Genomic DNA, 17,263 nt, shown 5'->3' on the forward strand with positions numbered 1-17,263 from the left:
AAAATCCTTAAGAGTTTGATGGTTTTCTTTAATACGAATTGCTAAGTAGTGCAAGGTTTTGGGTTTTTCTCTGAGGAGCATAATGATGGGCTTCATTCACATCTGGCCAGTGTGGGTTCTGGTCAGCTGAACACTTCTAGCCCTGCAACCTTCAGCATCTCTGAACCAGTTTCCCTTCTCACAGAGAAGTTTTCAAAAGTGTGGTTGCCAGATCATCATCAGCTGGAACTTGTTAGAAATGAAAAATGACCAGCTCTACCCCAGATCCACTGAATCAGGATTTCTAAAGGTGGAGCCCAAGCCACCTGAGCCTTAACAAGCCCTCCAGGTAATGCTGATGCACCTGTTTGAGAAGCAGTGCCTTAGTGGTGGGCTACTCCTATTTTTAATGTGCACAGGAATCACCTGGGGATCTTGTTAAAGTGCAGATTGATTCTGTTGGCTGGTACCTGAGGTTCTGCATTTCTAACAAGCTTCCATGTTATGCTGATGTTAGCTCTGGGGACCACCCTTCAAGTAGCAAGGGCTTGAAGTATATGATGGAATCACTGGGCAGGGCTTCAAAAGTGCAGGTTCCTGGGATTTACCTGTAACCACCCTCACCCCAAGTTATCTGGGGTGAGCCCTGGGAAGCTACATTTAAAACCCACAATTCATGTGACTCGGATACAGGCGTGAGGGCTCTCCTGTACGTTGTAGGATGTTTAGCAACATCCCTGGCCTCTACCTGCTAGATGCCACAGTCGCCTATGTGTGTGCATATATGACCACCAAAAATATCCCCAAGCATTCCCAGATAACCCCTGGGGGCAAAATGACCCTTAGGGGAGAGCCACAAGATTCAGTCACTTGTTCAGACCCTGTTAAGGGGCTTTGAGCACCACCACTATTCAGATGGGACCTCTGCAATCCTTTATTCCTGAATTGTGTTTACAAGCACAGGCTGGGTGATGCACTGAGAATTTACATTGTTCTCTTAACCCTGCAGCTCTGCGGCAGGTCCATTATCCTTTTTCAGAGGAGTAAACTGAGGCTCAGAAAGGTTAAGTTTCAGTTAGCAAGTAGCTAAGCAAGCCCTGTGCCTAAGAGCTAAAGCCCACACCAATGTGTTCACTAGCTGCTCATGGTAAGAGGTTTACCCTGACAAACCTCTCACTGAAAACGGAATCCACCTTCTCTACCTGGAGCGAAAACAGTCCCAGCCTTTGGCCCATAATTTATCAGTATCTTTTTAAGACTTCAGGCATTGACAGCACCTCTTTATTCCTTGGATTTAAATCTGTTTGGAGAGAAATCACTTTATAATTTTCGGGAATGCTTTGGTTTTGTTACAGAAATGTTTAAACCTCCACATTAGATTGGACCACATGAAACTATCTGACCATTTTGGCCCACAAAAACATCAGTTTCACATGATTCTACCCTAGTAATAGAACATGAGCCACGAACTCCCATGTACCTGGGGCCAGGCTTGTTTCTTCTTCCAGCTATTCCCCTGCCCTGAGGTATTTTGAAGCATCCGATATCTATACAACTTGTAAATATCCATCCCTAAACTATGAGAATGCTCTTTAAAAACTCTTAATTTCATCTTCACACACACACCCCCCCAAAAAAAAACACTTTAGTGTTCATGCTTGTCATGGTCTTAAATGGCTTATGATATGTTTAAATCGGGATCCAAGTAACCTCCTGATACCACAAGTCGTATCTTTGAGTCTGTTTTTTTCCCCTCTTCATCTTTAAGTGATTTGCTGAAACAGTGGCATTTTGTCCAGGAGACCAGTGGTGCTTGAAGTGTGGTCTGTGACCTACTGAATGGAGACAAAACAAATTCAGAAATCGAGTAAGCTTTGAAAAAGAGCTTGACATTGCTGGGCCAGCCTTCTTTCATCTCTAATGTTGGGTCTTTTTTTTTTTTTTCCCTGTATTTCATTTGTAATTTGCATTATATTTTATAAAAATAGCAGCCTGTGATGGATCGGAACATCTTTTACAAACTAAGTTTTCAGTAGGTCATTTGAGAAGCCCCAGTTGCAAAGTTTTGCAGCCTGGATCTTGCCAGTTGAGTCTGTCCTGTTTCCATGTCCCTTGTACCCTGTATTTTCTGGAAGTTGGTAGTTCAAGAAAGGACTTCTGTAAGGCCAGAGTGTATGTGGCTTTCCATTTTTAATGTTTTTGTTTTTTGTGTGTGGGGTTGTTTTTTTGTTGTTTTTTTTGGAGAGGTGATGGAGATAAAACAATCCTGCTTATATTGTAAGACTTACCATGGTGGTGGTTTTTGAGAAATTAACACTTCTTTTTGCCTCCATTTCAGCTTCAGGATTAGAAGATAATGTTCCCAAACCAACGTGTCCCTCCACGGACAGCAGTGATGCCCAGAAAGCCCCTGCCTTGGCGCTTCCCTCAGCGTCCAAGGAACAAACGGTGACGCTGGGAGAAAGGACCTTCAACTGTTGCTATCCAGGTGAAACATGAACTTGATCGCGCGGAGCCCCTTCTCTGTACCGGGCGCTGGCGGGCAAGCTCTTCACCTGCTGAGTCCTGGCCCCGCTCCGCGCAGTCACCGCGCAGGCGCATTCCGTGCGTTCTAAGCATCCTGTGGCGTCAGAGCTCGGCCGATCTTCCCAGAACTTCAGGTTTATAGGAGCTACCTTTTTGAGGAGCTATTTTAAGAAAAGCTGGATTTTTTTCTTCTAGGTTGCCACTTCAAAACTGTTCACGGCATGAAAGATTTGGACCGCCATCTGAGAATCCACACGGGTAGGTGTCCGTTTGTGCGAAACTTTAATGTTGAAAAGAAGGAAATGGATAAGAATTTAAGTGCCGACACGTAGTGGTGGGCAGGACAGAAACGGTCTCTGCCTCATGAAATGGTCTGGTGGGGCGGGCTGGGACCTAAAAAGGCATGGGAGCGGGGCTGTCCTGGGAGAACCGGTCGTAGATGGGATCAAGGCTATTTCTGAAAGGCTTTCTGAAGGAGACTCTTGCCTTAAACTATAAAAAGTGGCTAAGTAACCAGACAAGCCCAGGAACATTCCAGCAGAGGGAACAGCAGGTGCAGGTGCAAAGGCTTGGAAGAGGTGAGCTAGTTGGAGAGGTTGGTGAGGACGGGCTACAAAGAGGCCTTGTGGCCCTAGTAAACCTCAGATAAGGTCGTGGCCGCCTGGGTGGCTCCGTTGGTTAAGCGTCTGCCTTGACTCAGGTCATGATCCCAGGGTCCTGGGATCAAGCTGTGAGTTGGGCTCCCTGCTCATTGGGGAGTCTGGTTCTCCCTCTCCCTTAGCTCCCTACCCCCATTTGTGCGTGTTTGCTCGCTAGCGCGCGCGCACACACACACACACACACACACACACACACACAAATTAAGGTTGCTTCTTAATGGTTCCTTCTTGAGAGCAGCCAGCTACTGAGAATAGAGAAATAAGATATGCTGGAGCAAAGGAACTTCCATGCTCTATAATGAGGGTCAGCACACTATGTCCTATGGGCCAAATCCAGCCTGTGAAGCTGGCTGTGGCTGCTTTGGCCCCTACAGTGGCATTATTGAGTCGTTGCCAGAAAAACTGCATGACGCACAAAGCTGAAGGCATTTACTATCTGGCTGTTTACAAAAACTTTACCCACCTTTTGGTCTCTGGTGTAGACCCTATATGAGCCTCTGGAAGTTAAGATAGTGGTCTGTGGGGCGCCTGGCTGGTTTAGTCAGGAGAGGGTGCGACTCTTGATCTTGGGGTTGAGTTTGGGCCCTACATTGGGTGTTAAAGAGGACTACAAATTTAAAAAGAAATTAAGGGGCACCTGGGTAGCTCAGTTGGTTAAGTGTCTGCCTTCGGCTCAGGTTGTGATGTTGGGGTCCTGGGATAGAGCCTTGCGTGGAACCCTGTGCTCAGCAGGGAGTCTGCTTCTCCCTCTCCCTCCCCCCCCCCACCTCAGGCGCACATGCTCTTCCTCTCTAAAATAAAAATCTGTGAAAAAAAAAAAAAAAAAAGGGGGGGGTGCCTGGGTGGCTCAGTTGGTTAAGCCTCTGCCTTCGGCTCAGGTCATGATCCCAGGGTCCTGGGATCGAGCCCCACGTCAGGCTCTCTGCTCAGCAGGAGCCTGCTTCTCCCTCTTCTTGCAGCTCCCTCTGCTTATGCTCTGTCAAATAAAATCTTTAAAAAAAAATAATTAAAAATTAAGATATTGGTCTGTTAGCTCTTACAGAAACCAAACCAAGTGGCTTAAACGTAATCAAGTTTCTCTCAAGTACAACTAAAGGAGTACTCCACAGCTGGTTGAATGGCTCTGTCATCCTTAACCTATAGCTTCATTTCCAGGTACAAGGCAACTGCTCTGCTAACTAGTGGCAAGCAGAAGCGGGGGAGGGGCTCACAGCATCCTTCCCTTGGGCCGTGCCCTGCCCCACCCCCCAGCAACATCCCTGGTGACTGGTGGGGTATGACCCACCTCCGGCATCAAGGGGGGCTGGGAAGTCGTTTCCAGAAACCACTAAACTCAGGAGCTCTAATAGGACCACTTTCTGGACAATTAGTAGTCTCAGCTAGAAATGGGCATCGTGCTGTGCAAATAAGAAAACGAAGGGTCCTTTTTGCCAGGAAAGGGTAGGTCATGAAAGGCCTGTTAGTGAAGGGAATGTTGATCCTCCTTGAAAGACCAGGCTGCCAGGATGAGGTCAGGAGCATGCAGAGTGCGGACGCCATCTGAACAAAGGAGACCCCACCAACATGACTGGCTAAGGCAACTTCAAAGCTGGTTGGTCGCTCACAGCTGGGGCAGTGCTACTGCCACCTAGTGGGCGGGGCCAGAAGTGCCCCCAAATTCCTAGGACCACAGGTCAGGCCCCCAAATGTGAACAGTGTGCCAAGGTAGACCTAGAAAGACAGGGGGTGGATTAATAATGTTTTATTGGAATAATACAGAGCATGATGGGGATACAGAAAGTAGGCAAGGCCCTGTCCTTGGTGGGGTTCAGACAGACTCCTTGATAACAGAAGTGGGAGCAATATAGATGGCTTCTCTAGCAGATTCTTAGGCTATTTCTGTGTTCAAAGCAAATGCTCTAGTTCTCTGAATATCTTGGTGAAAAAGAGAGGAGTCTGGGGGACTTACAGCATCTCTCAGGGCATGACCCAGAAGTAGGATCCCTTGTGATTAATAGCGAGACCCAATTAATGGTGGCTTAAAACCAAGCTATTTCTGTCTTACAACAGTCCAAGTTAAGTATGGTAGACAGCTCCATGGTTTCGGGGACTCAGGCTCTTAGGTTGTTGCTTTAACATCCCGAGTGTGTAGCCCATGTTGGCATGGTCTGAGCTGGCTGACACCCCCCCCCCCGAAACATACCCATTTAAGGTATATATTAGAAGCTTCCAGTCACTTGGGTTCATTCCTGTTGGGCTAGAACGTAGTCACATGGGTCACTCCAGGCTGTGGAAATGAAGGCTGGGAGAAAAGTCTTGACTCTGGCCACATGCCCAGCTTACAGAGCAAAGGTTCTACTTAAAACGGACGTGTGCGCTGAAGGGCATCCCTGACCAAGCTGTGAGAGGCGGGGAGGGTGCTATGTGCAGGTGATCTTTTAAAGGCTTAGGCTGGACCTTTGCCAAATGGATTCAACAGTGGTTCTCAAAACACTGTTGTGATCTTTTTACATCTAAGAATTGAAGCTTTCCCCCACCCCAAGTTTGTGTTTTTATAGTTACTGCTCTAAAAATTAAAACCAAACTTTAAAATATTTATCCACTTAAAAGTAAGCCAGGGTGGCCGGCAGGCTTGGGTGGTAGAGTGTGCCGCTCTTAATCTCGGGATTGTGAGTTTGAGCCCCACATTGGGTGGAGAGATTACTTAAAATTAAAAAACAAAACTAAGCTCCTTATAGTGACACTTTTATGAGAAATAACTATTTTCCCCCAAAAATGTGACCAGTGGTATTATCTATACCTTCATAAATCTCAAGTCAGCTGGATTCTCACACCTGCATGTAGTCTATTGCCGTGTTTTGAAGTATCTGAAGAAAATCTGGTGCCTCACATGTGGTTGGAAATGGAATATTTTGTTGATAGCCTTTTCCGATAATCTTTAATATTCTACCAAAACACATCAGAGGGAAGTTTCCTTAACTGTTTTTTAAAGGTTTATTTTAGATTGAGTGTGCAAGTAGGGGGAGGGGCAGAGGGAGAGAATCTTCAGGCAGACACCCCACTGAGCGCAGAGCCGGATGCAGGACTCCTTTCCATGAACCATGAGGAAACAACCTGAGCTGAAACCAAGAATCGGATTCTTCACAAACTGAGCCACCCAGGTGCCCCAAGGGTTTCTTAAGGATCAGTTGCTGTATAGAACCTGGAGCCATATCCATAAACTTCTCAAACTGATAAAATCCATTGTTCTATTTACTTTTTGAATATCTCTTACTCGTGCTTGGGTTTTTTTGTTTGTTTTTTTTTTGACCTATCCTGCATTGGCCACTTGGAAAATACTGGTTTATCAACTTTCATAATCCTTCCAAACGTTGACCCATTTTATAATAGAAAAAAAATCACTTGTTAATATTCCCAATCTCAGAAAAATCTAAGAACCAGGAAGCTGCATGCCCAGGGTAGGGGATAGACGTTCCGAAATCCTAACTTTGAGTTTAGAACTGGGATGTTACCACTGCAGCATTGTTGATAATCTTCCTTGAAATGACAGGCTCACATAGTTCATTCTGAAGAACATATTCGTCAGATCCCAAATTTGAAAAAGCCACAGTGGGTCTGTTCTTTCAAGTGAAACTGATGTCTGCACCTCACAATGCAGCCCCCTCCTACCCCCCCAACAGGAGCATGTTCTCAAGACCGTGTACTTTGGTCTGCATACTTCCCATTTCATTACATGGTGTTAAAAAGTCGTCAGCAGGGAGAGATTTAATATAATGGGTTTTGCTGCTGGGAAAGCTATTCCTAAGTGAAACTGGCATTGGGTTCCCTGGGAGGGCACGGCTGGGAGGAATCACCTTCCTGCTGCGGGGGGGTGCGGCGGCCTGCAGTCCACGCTCAGGCACCTGCAGTTCTGCCCAGGTGCTCCCACAGCGGAGTGAATGTCAACCATGAAAAAGGAAAAGTCCCGTCTTCATAGTAGGATGAAGATACTTCTGGCTACAGATTCGACTAGAAGAGACTCGGGGACCCCCAGGCACTGCACTCTGAGAACCGTGGAGGTAGAGTTTGACAGGACAGGCTAATGCAGGGGAGGGAGACACGGCGGACAGAGGAGCGGCTCAGAGCAGGGCCTCTGTGCCTGGAACGGGGGCTTGCTGCAGGCTTATCCCGGGGAGAGTGAACTAGAAAGCTGGGTGTGCTCACATTAGAGACCTCCTGGAGAACAAGGCCTTGACTTGGGGTTTTTTTTTTTCAACTTCATTCTAAAGTTACATTTCCTCTTTATACCCCAAATGCCAGTTTATCCTGGATAAAAATTTTTAATCAGAAATAATAGTTGAATTGTAAATGTTTTAAGATGCTCATGCAGCATTTAGCTTAGTAAAGGAGATTGACTTATAGTATTTCTATTTTTTTATCCTATTTCCTCGTTTAGTACTGGAATCAGGGTTAATTGGTCATGAAATGAGTGGGGGCGTTTTCTTTCCCTGTGCTATAGACCGTGGAAACACTGTTCCTGGAAGACTTGATAGAACATGCCCCCAGTGCTCTCTGCTTCTGACTTTCTCAGCGGATGGAGAGAGTGTAGATTAGGTTGTGAGGACAGTGTCCATCTCCAGGACAAATGAAGACCACTCAGTCCCTCCCAGTGTCCCCCAGAGTCAGTCACCCCTCTGTGCCTTGTGCTGTCTTGTCTGGGACCCGGCCTGTGGAGCTGCCTGGCCTCTGTCTGGAACATGCCAGATAAAGGCAGTCTTGACCTTTTTTTCTGCCATGGACACCTCGCAATTTTGTGAAGCTTATGGACCCTTCCCAGAAGGTTTTTAAATTAAATTTCACTATTTCTGTACAAGTTCGATCAGTGTTAAAAGTGTGGTGTTTTAATACATAGCCCCCCTCTTACGTGTGGTAAAGACCAGGTGTGTCAGCCTCACCTGGGAGCTTGTTAGAAACCCCGAATCTCTGGACCAACCCAGGCACACTGACACAAACTACATTTTACTCTGTTTCTGTGAGTTTAACTTGAGAAATGGGAAATGCTGGTTAAAGGGTACCAACTTCCAGTTCTAAGATGGAGTTCTAGGAAGCTAACGTACAGCGTGGTGACTGTTCAGTTAGCAACTTTTAAGTCTATTAAGAGTAGACTTTAAATGTTCTTGCCACAAAGAAACGGTAATTTTCTGAGGTGAAGGTGTTAACCTTATGGTGGTGTTCCTTTTTCAATATACACTTGTATTAAATCATCACACTGTATACCTTAATGTCACATCAGTTACATCCCAAAGCTGGGGGGAAAACCCACTTTAATGAGCCCCTCCTCAGCCCCCAGATGATTAGTATGTGCAGGAACACTAAGAAAACCCTGAGTTTGTTAGCAGACCAGCTACCAGATCCTATCTTAATTGTGAAGTAGTGATGAGCATAAATAATCCTTCAGAAATGCAACAAATATAATACAGTATGAGCATGGCTCCTGTCTATTGACCAGGGTCTCTGGTACCATTATTGGGTTTGTTGATTGCATAATGGGTAGAAATGCTAAATTCCAGTTACAGGTAGTAGAAATAAAAATGTAATAGTTTCTCATACAAGGTCTTGGACCTCCTAAATCTTATCCACAAGCCCTAAATTAACCCCCTAATCTGGCGGCGGCTGGTGCTTGGGTGGCTCAGTCGGTTAAGCATCTGTGCCTTTGGCTCAGGTCATGATCTTAGGGTCCTGGGATCGGGCCAGCATCAAGGATCCTGCTCACCCAGGAGCCTGCTTCTCCCTCTGCCCTTCTCCCCCACCACCCCCCATGATCACACACTCTCAAAATCTTTTATAAAAAAGGGTGGGTGTGCCTGGGTGGTTCAACTGTTAAGCGTCTTCCTTGGGCTCAGGTCATGATCCTAGGGTCCTGAGATCGAACCCCACATTGGGCTCCCTGCTCAGTTGGGAGCCTGCTTCTCCCTTTCCTGCCTGCCACTCCCCCCTGCTTTTGCACCCACACACTCACTCTGTCAAATAAAAATAAATCTTTAAAAAAAAAAAAAAAAAAAAAAACCCTGATCTGTAACGTTACAGGTCATCTGAGCAAGAGAAACGTGGTGAACCACACTGGCTCTTAAAAGCATTTGCCTGAGAGTGATCCCACCATTTCGATCCCTCTCTCTCCGGGCAGAACGAGTCACAGGCCCAAGCCTGTGATCACGAACTAGGAGGTGGAATTCTCCTGGGCAAGGGACCACTAGTGAATAGTCAAACAGTACATAGTTCACCTTGGGGTTCATCTCTGACCTAACAACCCTGTCGTTGATCAGTTTTCCCCTGGTTCAGACTTTGTAATTTGATATATTCCTAAATCATCATCTGTTTTATCAAGTCTTAACTTATTAGGGTAAAGTTCTACGTAAGCCATGATGGACCTGATCTGCAGTCCCCTTTCTCTCTTCCCGCGTCTGTTGGAATAGTTCTCAACCAGGTAGTCTCGCCCGCCCTCCAGCCCTGGGGACATTGGACAATCGGAAGACCTTTTTGACTCTTAAAACTAGGGATGGAGGTGCTACTGGCATCTAGTGGGAAGTGGTGAGAGATGCTACAAAGGATTACTTGGCCAAAAAGACAATAATGCTGAGCTTGAAGACCCTGGGGTGTTGGTATCTTGAGCAGACCTCCCTTCTTGACCATTTTGTTTATATGGATTAACTGCTGTATATCTTGATTTCTTCTAGTTCATCAAATTGCATGGTTCACTTCCAGCTCTTTGTTAAAAATGAACTTAAGTCTATAAACATCCTTCTGAAAACAGGGCTAGGCTATAGGTTTTGACAGAGCTCTCCCTGCCTGTCTCTAGGGACTTTGTAATCTGATTTTGATTCTTAAAAATTATTTTAAAATATGCCCTGACTTTTGAAAAACCTTCTGGGAAACCATATCAGGTTCATAAGTTTGAGTCACATCTATTTGGTTTTATCTTTTCAGTATGAATTTTTTTTAGCGGCTTTCACCCAGATTTCTGTTTTGCCCAATATTTGATACTCCTATCTTCTAGCATTTTCCTAAGATACTTATGTACCTTAGGAGCATTAAGCTGATTTTTAAAATGTGTTAAAACTTTTAACAGGGGAACTTAACCTGTTTTTACTTACACGTAGTTTGACTTGTGTTCTGTTGCCTTTTTGTATGGTTCCCTTGTGGTTTGGAAGCAATACTTTCCATTTTATTATATCCCACATCTTATCCACTTCCTTTTTTCTTATGTGCACAGTTCAAGTGTGATGCTCTGAGTCATCAGCTGGCTTTATCTTCTCTTCCTCCTGAATGCTAGTTCAAGTGTAGGACTCTATTTAAACAATTTCCCTAGAACTTTGCAGACACTGCTCCCATTGTCTGAGGAGTTACATGCTGGTCTGAGCATTTCTTTCTGAAAGCTGTAAGAGCTCCTTGGGCTTCTGCAACTATCACCCTGCCTCCAGATAAGCCATCTTAAGACCTGGGACTGTCATTAGTGTTGAGAAATAACTATTTGTTTTGTCCTGGACCATCTAGAACTGGCTTTCATGTCTTGTACTTTTCCTCTTGTCCTTTCGGGCAGCCTTCTGGGAGATTTCTTGAGCTCCATCTTCGAAGTCCCTTTTTTTTTTTTTTTTAACATCTTTTCCACTCGTGAACTTGGAGTCTTGAGAGATCTAGGAGAATCAGAATTATTATGGAAATGAAACCTATTTGCTTTTAGAACCTCAACTTCTTGAGTTGGGTGTGTCTTCCTGGGTTCTGGCTTTCCCCCAAGCATTTGGTTATTGGGTAGATTTTTTTATTTGTAAATGATCAGTCTGGAGTGGTTGCAGGGGAGGGATGGAACACTGGAGGAAACGCTCTGGCCATGGGGTTCTGTTCTCCAGATTATCTCTAACTACTTGAGGCCTTTGCACTGTTTCTGTGGTGTAAGCGCCCTCATTTTCTAACAGCCTGGGGTAGACACCATTGCTGCTGTGGTTTGGCACAAGTAATGGAGGAGGCAAGCCGACCATTCGATATGAGCCATGACAGCTGTTCCAAGGTCCCTACACCTGATCTTGAATACTTCTATGACCACTCCCTTTTTCCCAAACAGAGTTTGGTCTATGATTTTTCTCCTTCAATCTGATCTTACCTCTTGTTAGGGTTCTTTAAAATTTGTGAGCCACCCATGCCTAGCACACCTTCTCGTTTCCCAGCATGCTGAACTACATACTTCATTGTCTTCCTGTCTGAGCACTGGGACAGAAGGAAGAGGCAGACTCCTAGGCCCAGGCTACCATCTTGGTCAGATCTCTTTGCAGTCACCTTAATAGAGAAACCCTTAAACCCTCAAATCTTCCTTATGTGTTTGAAGGAGACAAACCCCACAAGTGTGAGTTCTGTGACAAGTGCTTCAGCCGGAAGGACAACCTGACCATGCACATGCGCTGCCACACCAGTGTAAAGCCCCACAAGTGTCACCTGTGTGACTACGCCGCCGTGGACAGCAGCAGCCTCAAGAAGCACCTGCGGATCCACTCGGACGAGCGGCCCTACAAATGTCAGCTCTGCCCGTACGCCAGCCGCAACTCGAGCCAGCTCACCGTCCACCTGCGGTCCCACACAGGTAGGTGCCTGGCCCGGAGACCTGTGCCTTACCTGTTGTCCAGTTTCTTAAGCTTCATCTCACCAAAACACAAGCAACCAAGAGGACTTGGTGGTCAAAAGTAGAGGAATTGGAATTTCTGTGGTTTTTCCACCCAGACGGCAATTTTCAGTAAAACGTGGAAGTCTGACAGCTGGGTTTTTTCTAACTCCATTACAGAGGCCACAGCTGGGAATGAGTACCCACTACAGCAGGGAAGCAAGGGATGTCTCTCAAAAGTCTGGCGTATAAACTAGGTGTTTTCAGTCATTTCACATAAACCGATCGCATGGCTGAATTCAGAAGCGTCACAAAATTCATTGACTGGAACTGCAAATCACAGACTTCTAGTGCTGGAAATTTGACTTGGCAAAGAGCTTTATCTTCCCTTTGTGAGACCCCATTGAATAACAATAGAATCAACCAGTTCATCATGGCACAGAAAAGGGGGGGACTGGGGGGCTCATAAGAAGGCTCAGAAAATGAGGCTTTTCAATGAATTCATGGAAGATGGCAAGCAGATAGAATATGCTGACAACTGAAACTAAGTTTAAAAAAAAAATCTTCCAGCAGACAAATGGCTCCCAACACTATGTCTGCCTCCCAGTCTTTCTAACCAGTGTTTTACTGCCCTGAGCGCTCTGGACTTGGAACTGGCATGTAGACTGCCAAGGCCACAGAGCTCAGAGGAGAAGCTAAAGACTATTGGCAACATGGTCCATACTGCCCAGTAGCAGGTAAAACCAATGGCCACCTATATCTAATCCTTAAACCAATCTGTTCTTCCTAAACTAAATGTCAACTATGGATTAGGAATCATTGGCAGGAGATGAGTGATCTAAAATGCCCCAAATCTAACAAATCCTGGAGTTAACAGAGTACTTGGGTCACAGACAAGAATTCTTCAATTCTAATTGGTATCTACCCACTAGCAGAAATGTTGCATCCAAGAAGAGTTCTATGAAAATGTGGTGAGAACAAAGTAAGAATTAAAACTGGAATTGTTGGCTGCAGGGGCAAAGAAATTCCCCAGACATTAGAAGAAGAAAAAAAAAAAAACCTGGTTTGGATAACTGAGAAAGAATAAGAAATTGGAAGTTTGGTTACTGACTAGGTCTAGGAAAAAAAAATAGAAGTGAGAAAATCAAATGAGAAAGAATTTCCCAATTCTAAGGAGCCATGAGCATGGAAAGGATTCACAGGATGCCAAGCAGTACAGAGTGGATGGGCAGAGTCAAACCTAGAAAGACTTCTCAGTAGTATTAGCTTCTAGGGGGATAGTGGAATAATGCCCTGAAAGTTGGGAAGTGATTTTGAATGAAGAATTCTATACCCAGCTAAACTATCTGAAGTATACAAGTAGAAAGTAGACAAAATTAGGCAAGAAATCAAACTTCCAGCCATCATGCTGGTGGAAGTTACTGGAAGATAAACTTTTCTCCAGGTAGAAAACAAAATTTGGCATATTTGATGTATATTTGAACATAGCTAACAGAGGTTGCAGTAAAGGGAAATATTAGGATGATTCCTCTGTTGAGTGTTTAAAAGAAAATTCAATAAATCAAACTCAAAATCCACAAGAAATTTTATCAAAAATGTTCCATAATTAAAGGACCGGGTGACTTTTGAGATTATGGCAAGATTCTTTTTTCCTGAATGCATAGTCCAGTCCAGGATTAAGCTAAACTGTGACCCAAAATGAGCATGTAAGAAAAGAGAGTCAGTGTGACCTTAATGCTAACAACACTGTCAAATGGCCCAGGTGTGACAGTGACCCTCTAAGGAGGTGAGCGGAATTCTGGTGCAGTATTTGGCTCCGGTGAATGATATATACCCAGTCATAAATTACAGTTTGATTCGAACACTGAAAACGACTAGTTAAAGCATGGGACTTCACTGGCCAGAATGCAAATGTTCTTGAACTTAAATGTGAAAATCCTGACAAGTAGGAAGAGGTAGTATGGTGAAGACAGGGGAATCCTCAAGAAACCTCTCAAGCTGATGGACTAAAAGTTAGGATGCTATTACCCAATGTAGAAGATAATGCCAGAGGGGTAAAATACACACCCAACAATGGAGGAGAGGCTGGGGGGGAAGGATGGACGTGTAGGGTAAGTGAGATCCTCATCTCTGCTTATGTTCAACTGATGATAACCGTTAAAGTAGCAACCTCCAGAAGCACTAAAAATCCTTAGCAGTGCCTCCAGAGTACAAAGGAGGCTATGGATTTTCAGGAATTTGTCCCCTGCTGCCATATTCCTGTATTAATTTTATAAATAAAATTCAGTCTCATTGTGTAACTATGAGACTTTAAGTAATACAAGCCAATCGATTGATGTAATACAGCTTAAACATGAGAGTCAGCAATAAGTCAGTTTGATTTGGAGCAGTTGTAACATAAATTGCACCTCTCCCATGCCCAGTTTTGGGGTGTTAGATTAAATGAAGAGCTAGATTGGAAAGTAAAGTGGCCTCATGAAGAGTGTGGACTTGCACGCCCTGGTGCCTTAGTTCAAATCCCTGCTATTTGACCTCGAAGCCTCCATTATCCCATCTGTTCAATGGGGGCAATAGTACCCACTCATAAGATTGTTGTGAGGATAAAAGAAGTTAAGGTACATGGTAAGTGGTGGTGTCAGGGAGTTACCTGTCTGTTGGAGTTCAAAGACCCAACTCTCTCTGCACCACGTGTTCTGATGCATGTTCGGAGCGGGGAGGAGGGAATTCTTTTGCCTGCTTGCTCTAATGGAAACACCTTCCGTTGTTAGGGGACACCCCCTTCCAGTGCTGGCTCTGTAGCGCCAAGTTCAAAATCAGCTCGGACTTGAAAAGGCACATGATCGTGCACTCGGGGGAGAAGCCTTTCAAGTGCGAGTTTTGTGATGTCCGCTGCACCATGAAGGCGAACCTCAAGTCGCACATCCGCATCAAGCACACGTTCAAGTGCCTGCACTGCTCCTTCCAGGGCCGGGACCGGGCCGACCTCCTGGAGCACAGCCGGCTGCACCAGGCCGACCACCCCGAGAAGTGTCCCGAGTGTAGCTACTCCTGCTCCAGCACGGCGGCCCTGCGCGTGCACAGCCGAGTGCACTGCACCGACCGCCCGTTCAAGTGTGACTTCTGCAGCTTCGACACCAAGCGGCCCAGCAGCCTGGCCAAGCACATTGACAAGGTGCACAGGGACGAGGCCAAAACGGAGAACCAGGCCCCGCATGGCAAGGAAGGGCCCCGAGGGAGCAGCTCCCAGCACGTGGCCAAAATAGTGACCCAGCGGGCCTTCCGCTGCGACACCTGCGGTGCCTCCTTCGTCAGGGACGACTCTCTGAGATGCCACAAGAAGCAGCACAACGACCAGAGCGAGAACAAGAACTCAGACTTGGTCACCTTCCCGCCCGAAAGCAGTGCCCCGGGGCAGCTGGGCACCCTGGTCTCCGCGGGGCAGCTGGAGACGTCCCTGGAACCCAGCCAGTGCCTCTAGTTGAGCCACAGACGGCGGTCGCTGTCCGAACGCCAGACAGATGCTGCGGTCCAGCCCTCTGAGTGGAGGCCGCCGAACCAGACTTGTCACCAGCTCTGGGGACGGATGCTCCAACTTTATAGGCCCTCAAGGCCATGGCTGCGGGTTACTGGCGTGAGAACCGACGCCAAAGCAACACCGTGGAGACACCCCTCCACGTTGCTGTCTTCCCTCCAAACATCGGCTCCGCAAGTCGACCCAGTCGCTCCAAGGTGGGGGGGGGGGGGTGTCCACTGCGCACTGCTCTATCCCACAGGGATAGTTTTGTGATGGATTCCAATCCTAAAACTGATCCACCTCCGATGGAATTATGAAACTATTTAGACCACGTGGAGAACTAAACTGATGTGTATAGTGGGGAAGGCTAAGATGGCGGGGGTGCGTTCCGTGGAGGACCTGGGGACATCTGGGAAAGTTCTGTTTCTTAACCTGGGTGGTGGTTATGAGTGTTTGCCTTATGCATTCGTGTGGTTCCTTTTATCATTGTCTTATAATAAAAAGGCAGACTCAGCTGTAGAATGACATAAGAGGAACGCTCCGTTTTTCTTTACATGCTTCCATTAGACTAGGGTGTGGGGTTCTCCATCCCCGCCCCATTCAGTAATGCGTTCGCGGCGCACACAGATTTCTCCAGGTTATGAGTGCTGCAGAGACGTGAAATGCAGCTTGACCTCTAGGTGGCGCCAGAGATCAAGCTAACACTAGCTTAGCCCGCACGTGTGCATTGTGAAACTGCATTTACAGACTTCATATAGAAAAGACTTGGGGCACTACATCAAAAACTAATGATGTAATGTATGGTGATTAACATAACAATAAAAATTAAAAAAAAAAAAACAAGACTTGGGTCCCGGGCTTGGTTCTGGGACATGTGATGCATGCGGCAGGCGGAGCTTAGGGTCTTTCATCCCAATAAGTACTTGGTGTTCGCCGAACCAACGAATGAAAATCCAAACTTCTTGCAGATGGACATTTTACTTTGGCCAAATCTTAGGAGGCTCTGGAATGCCAATGGATCTATAACTTATCCAGAGTTGTTTCGTTGTTTGGCATCTTTTCTTCAAGTACAGTTTTTGTTTAATACAAATTCTTATGTACCCTCATCAAGTTAAACATCTGTGCTTTTAAAACCGATTAAATAGATCCATTGTTTTTGGTAAACTGGGAGAAAAGGGACGTGAAAGCTTTTATAGGTTGTACACGAGGGAATAAATAGTTCACTTATGGAAGGTATGTAGCTTATTTCATTATAAATTCTGTTGTTCGAACATACCTGATTTAAGTGCGGCCGCAGGTGGATGATGATACACTGTTGGATCTCTTTGTTTTAAGGAGAAAATGATGTCTGAGACCCGCGAGAGAATTAATCTTTGCTTTGCTTTAGATTGCTTTGCTTTTCGATTGTCCGGGAGAGTGGCGACTGAATGCCCATGCATTGTGCAGATTCCGTTGTCACCTCTGTTTGTCTTGAGTCTTATCTGTGTTTCTGTTCTAGTAGCAAGAGGGCTGTTGACCTTTCAAGTGGGAACCCATAGATCGAAATCATATAAACGTTCCTTGAACTTTTCGTATCACAGCTCTTCAGATAAACAGGAAAGTCTTTTTAGAAGGTTTTTTTTTTTTCCCCCAGTTGTATGGTCTTCGGGGGTCTGAGGTCCACCCTGGGTATAACCCGTGAATTTGGATTCCCCATAGAGCAGAGGTTCAAGAAGAGTGCCAGACCACATTGTAAATATTGGAGGCATTGTAGGGCCATAAGGTCTCTCTTGTGAGGAAACTCTGGCTTTAGCACAAAAGCGGCCATAGGCTAAGAGAAAGAACATGTCTGTGTTCCAATAAAACTTTATAAAACAATTCAGGAAGTACAAGAGTAAACCCTTCTGGGATGAGACTTCAAATATATAGATAAGGACAGAACTGTGGGAAAGAGCCATGATGGCTAAGGGGCTGCTGACCTGGTGCAGACCAGAAAGGCCA

The 17,263-nt window shown here is 45.7% G+C and overlaps 1 protein-coding gene across 1 annotated transcript in view; it reads left to right on the forward strand.

Annotated features, from left to right (window-relative positions):
• The window catches only part of ZFP64 (ZFP64 zinc finger protein), an 80,323-nt gene extending 64,253 nt beyond the window's left edge, over positions 1 to 16,070 (forward strand). The window contains exons 6-9 of the mRNA XM_025853373.2: positions 2,318 to 2,467; positions 2,701 to 2,763; positions 11,500 to 11,751; positions 14,538 to 16,070. Of these exons, the coding sequence (XP_025709158.1) occupies positions 2,318 to 2,467; positions 2,701 to 2,763; positions 11,500 to 11,751; positions 14,538 to 15,247 (1,175 nt within the window). The 3' untranslated portion in view covers positions 15,248 to 16,070. The remainder of the gene's footprint in view (positions 1 to 2,317; positions 2,468 to 2,700; positions 2,764 to 11,499; positions 11,752 to 14,537) is intronic.
• The last annotated feature ends 1,193 nt before the right edge of the window (positions 16,071 to 17,263 follow it).

This window comes from Callorhinus ursinus, unplaced genomic scaffold (genome assembly GCF_003265705.2).
Source record: "Callorhinus ursinus isolate GAN/ISIS: 27379988/994484 unplaced genomic scaffold, GSC_fseal_2.0 scaffold53, whole genome shotgun sequence".
Taxonomy (NCBI): Eukaryota; Metazoa; Chordata; class Mammalia; order Carnivora; family Otariidae; genus Callorhinus; species Callorhinus ursinus.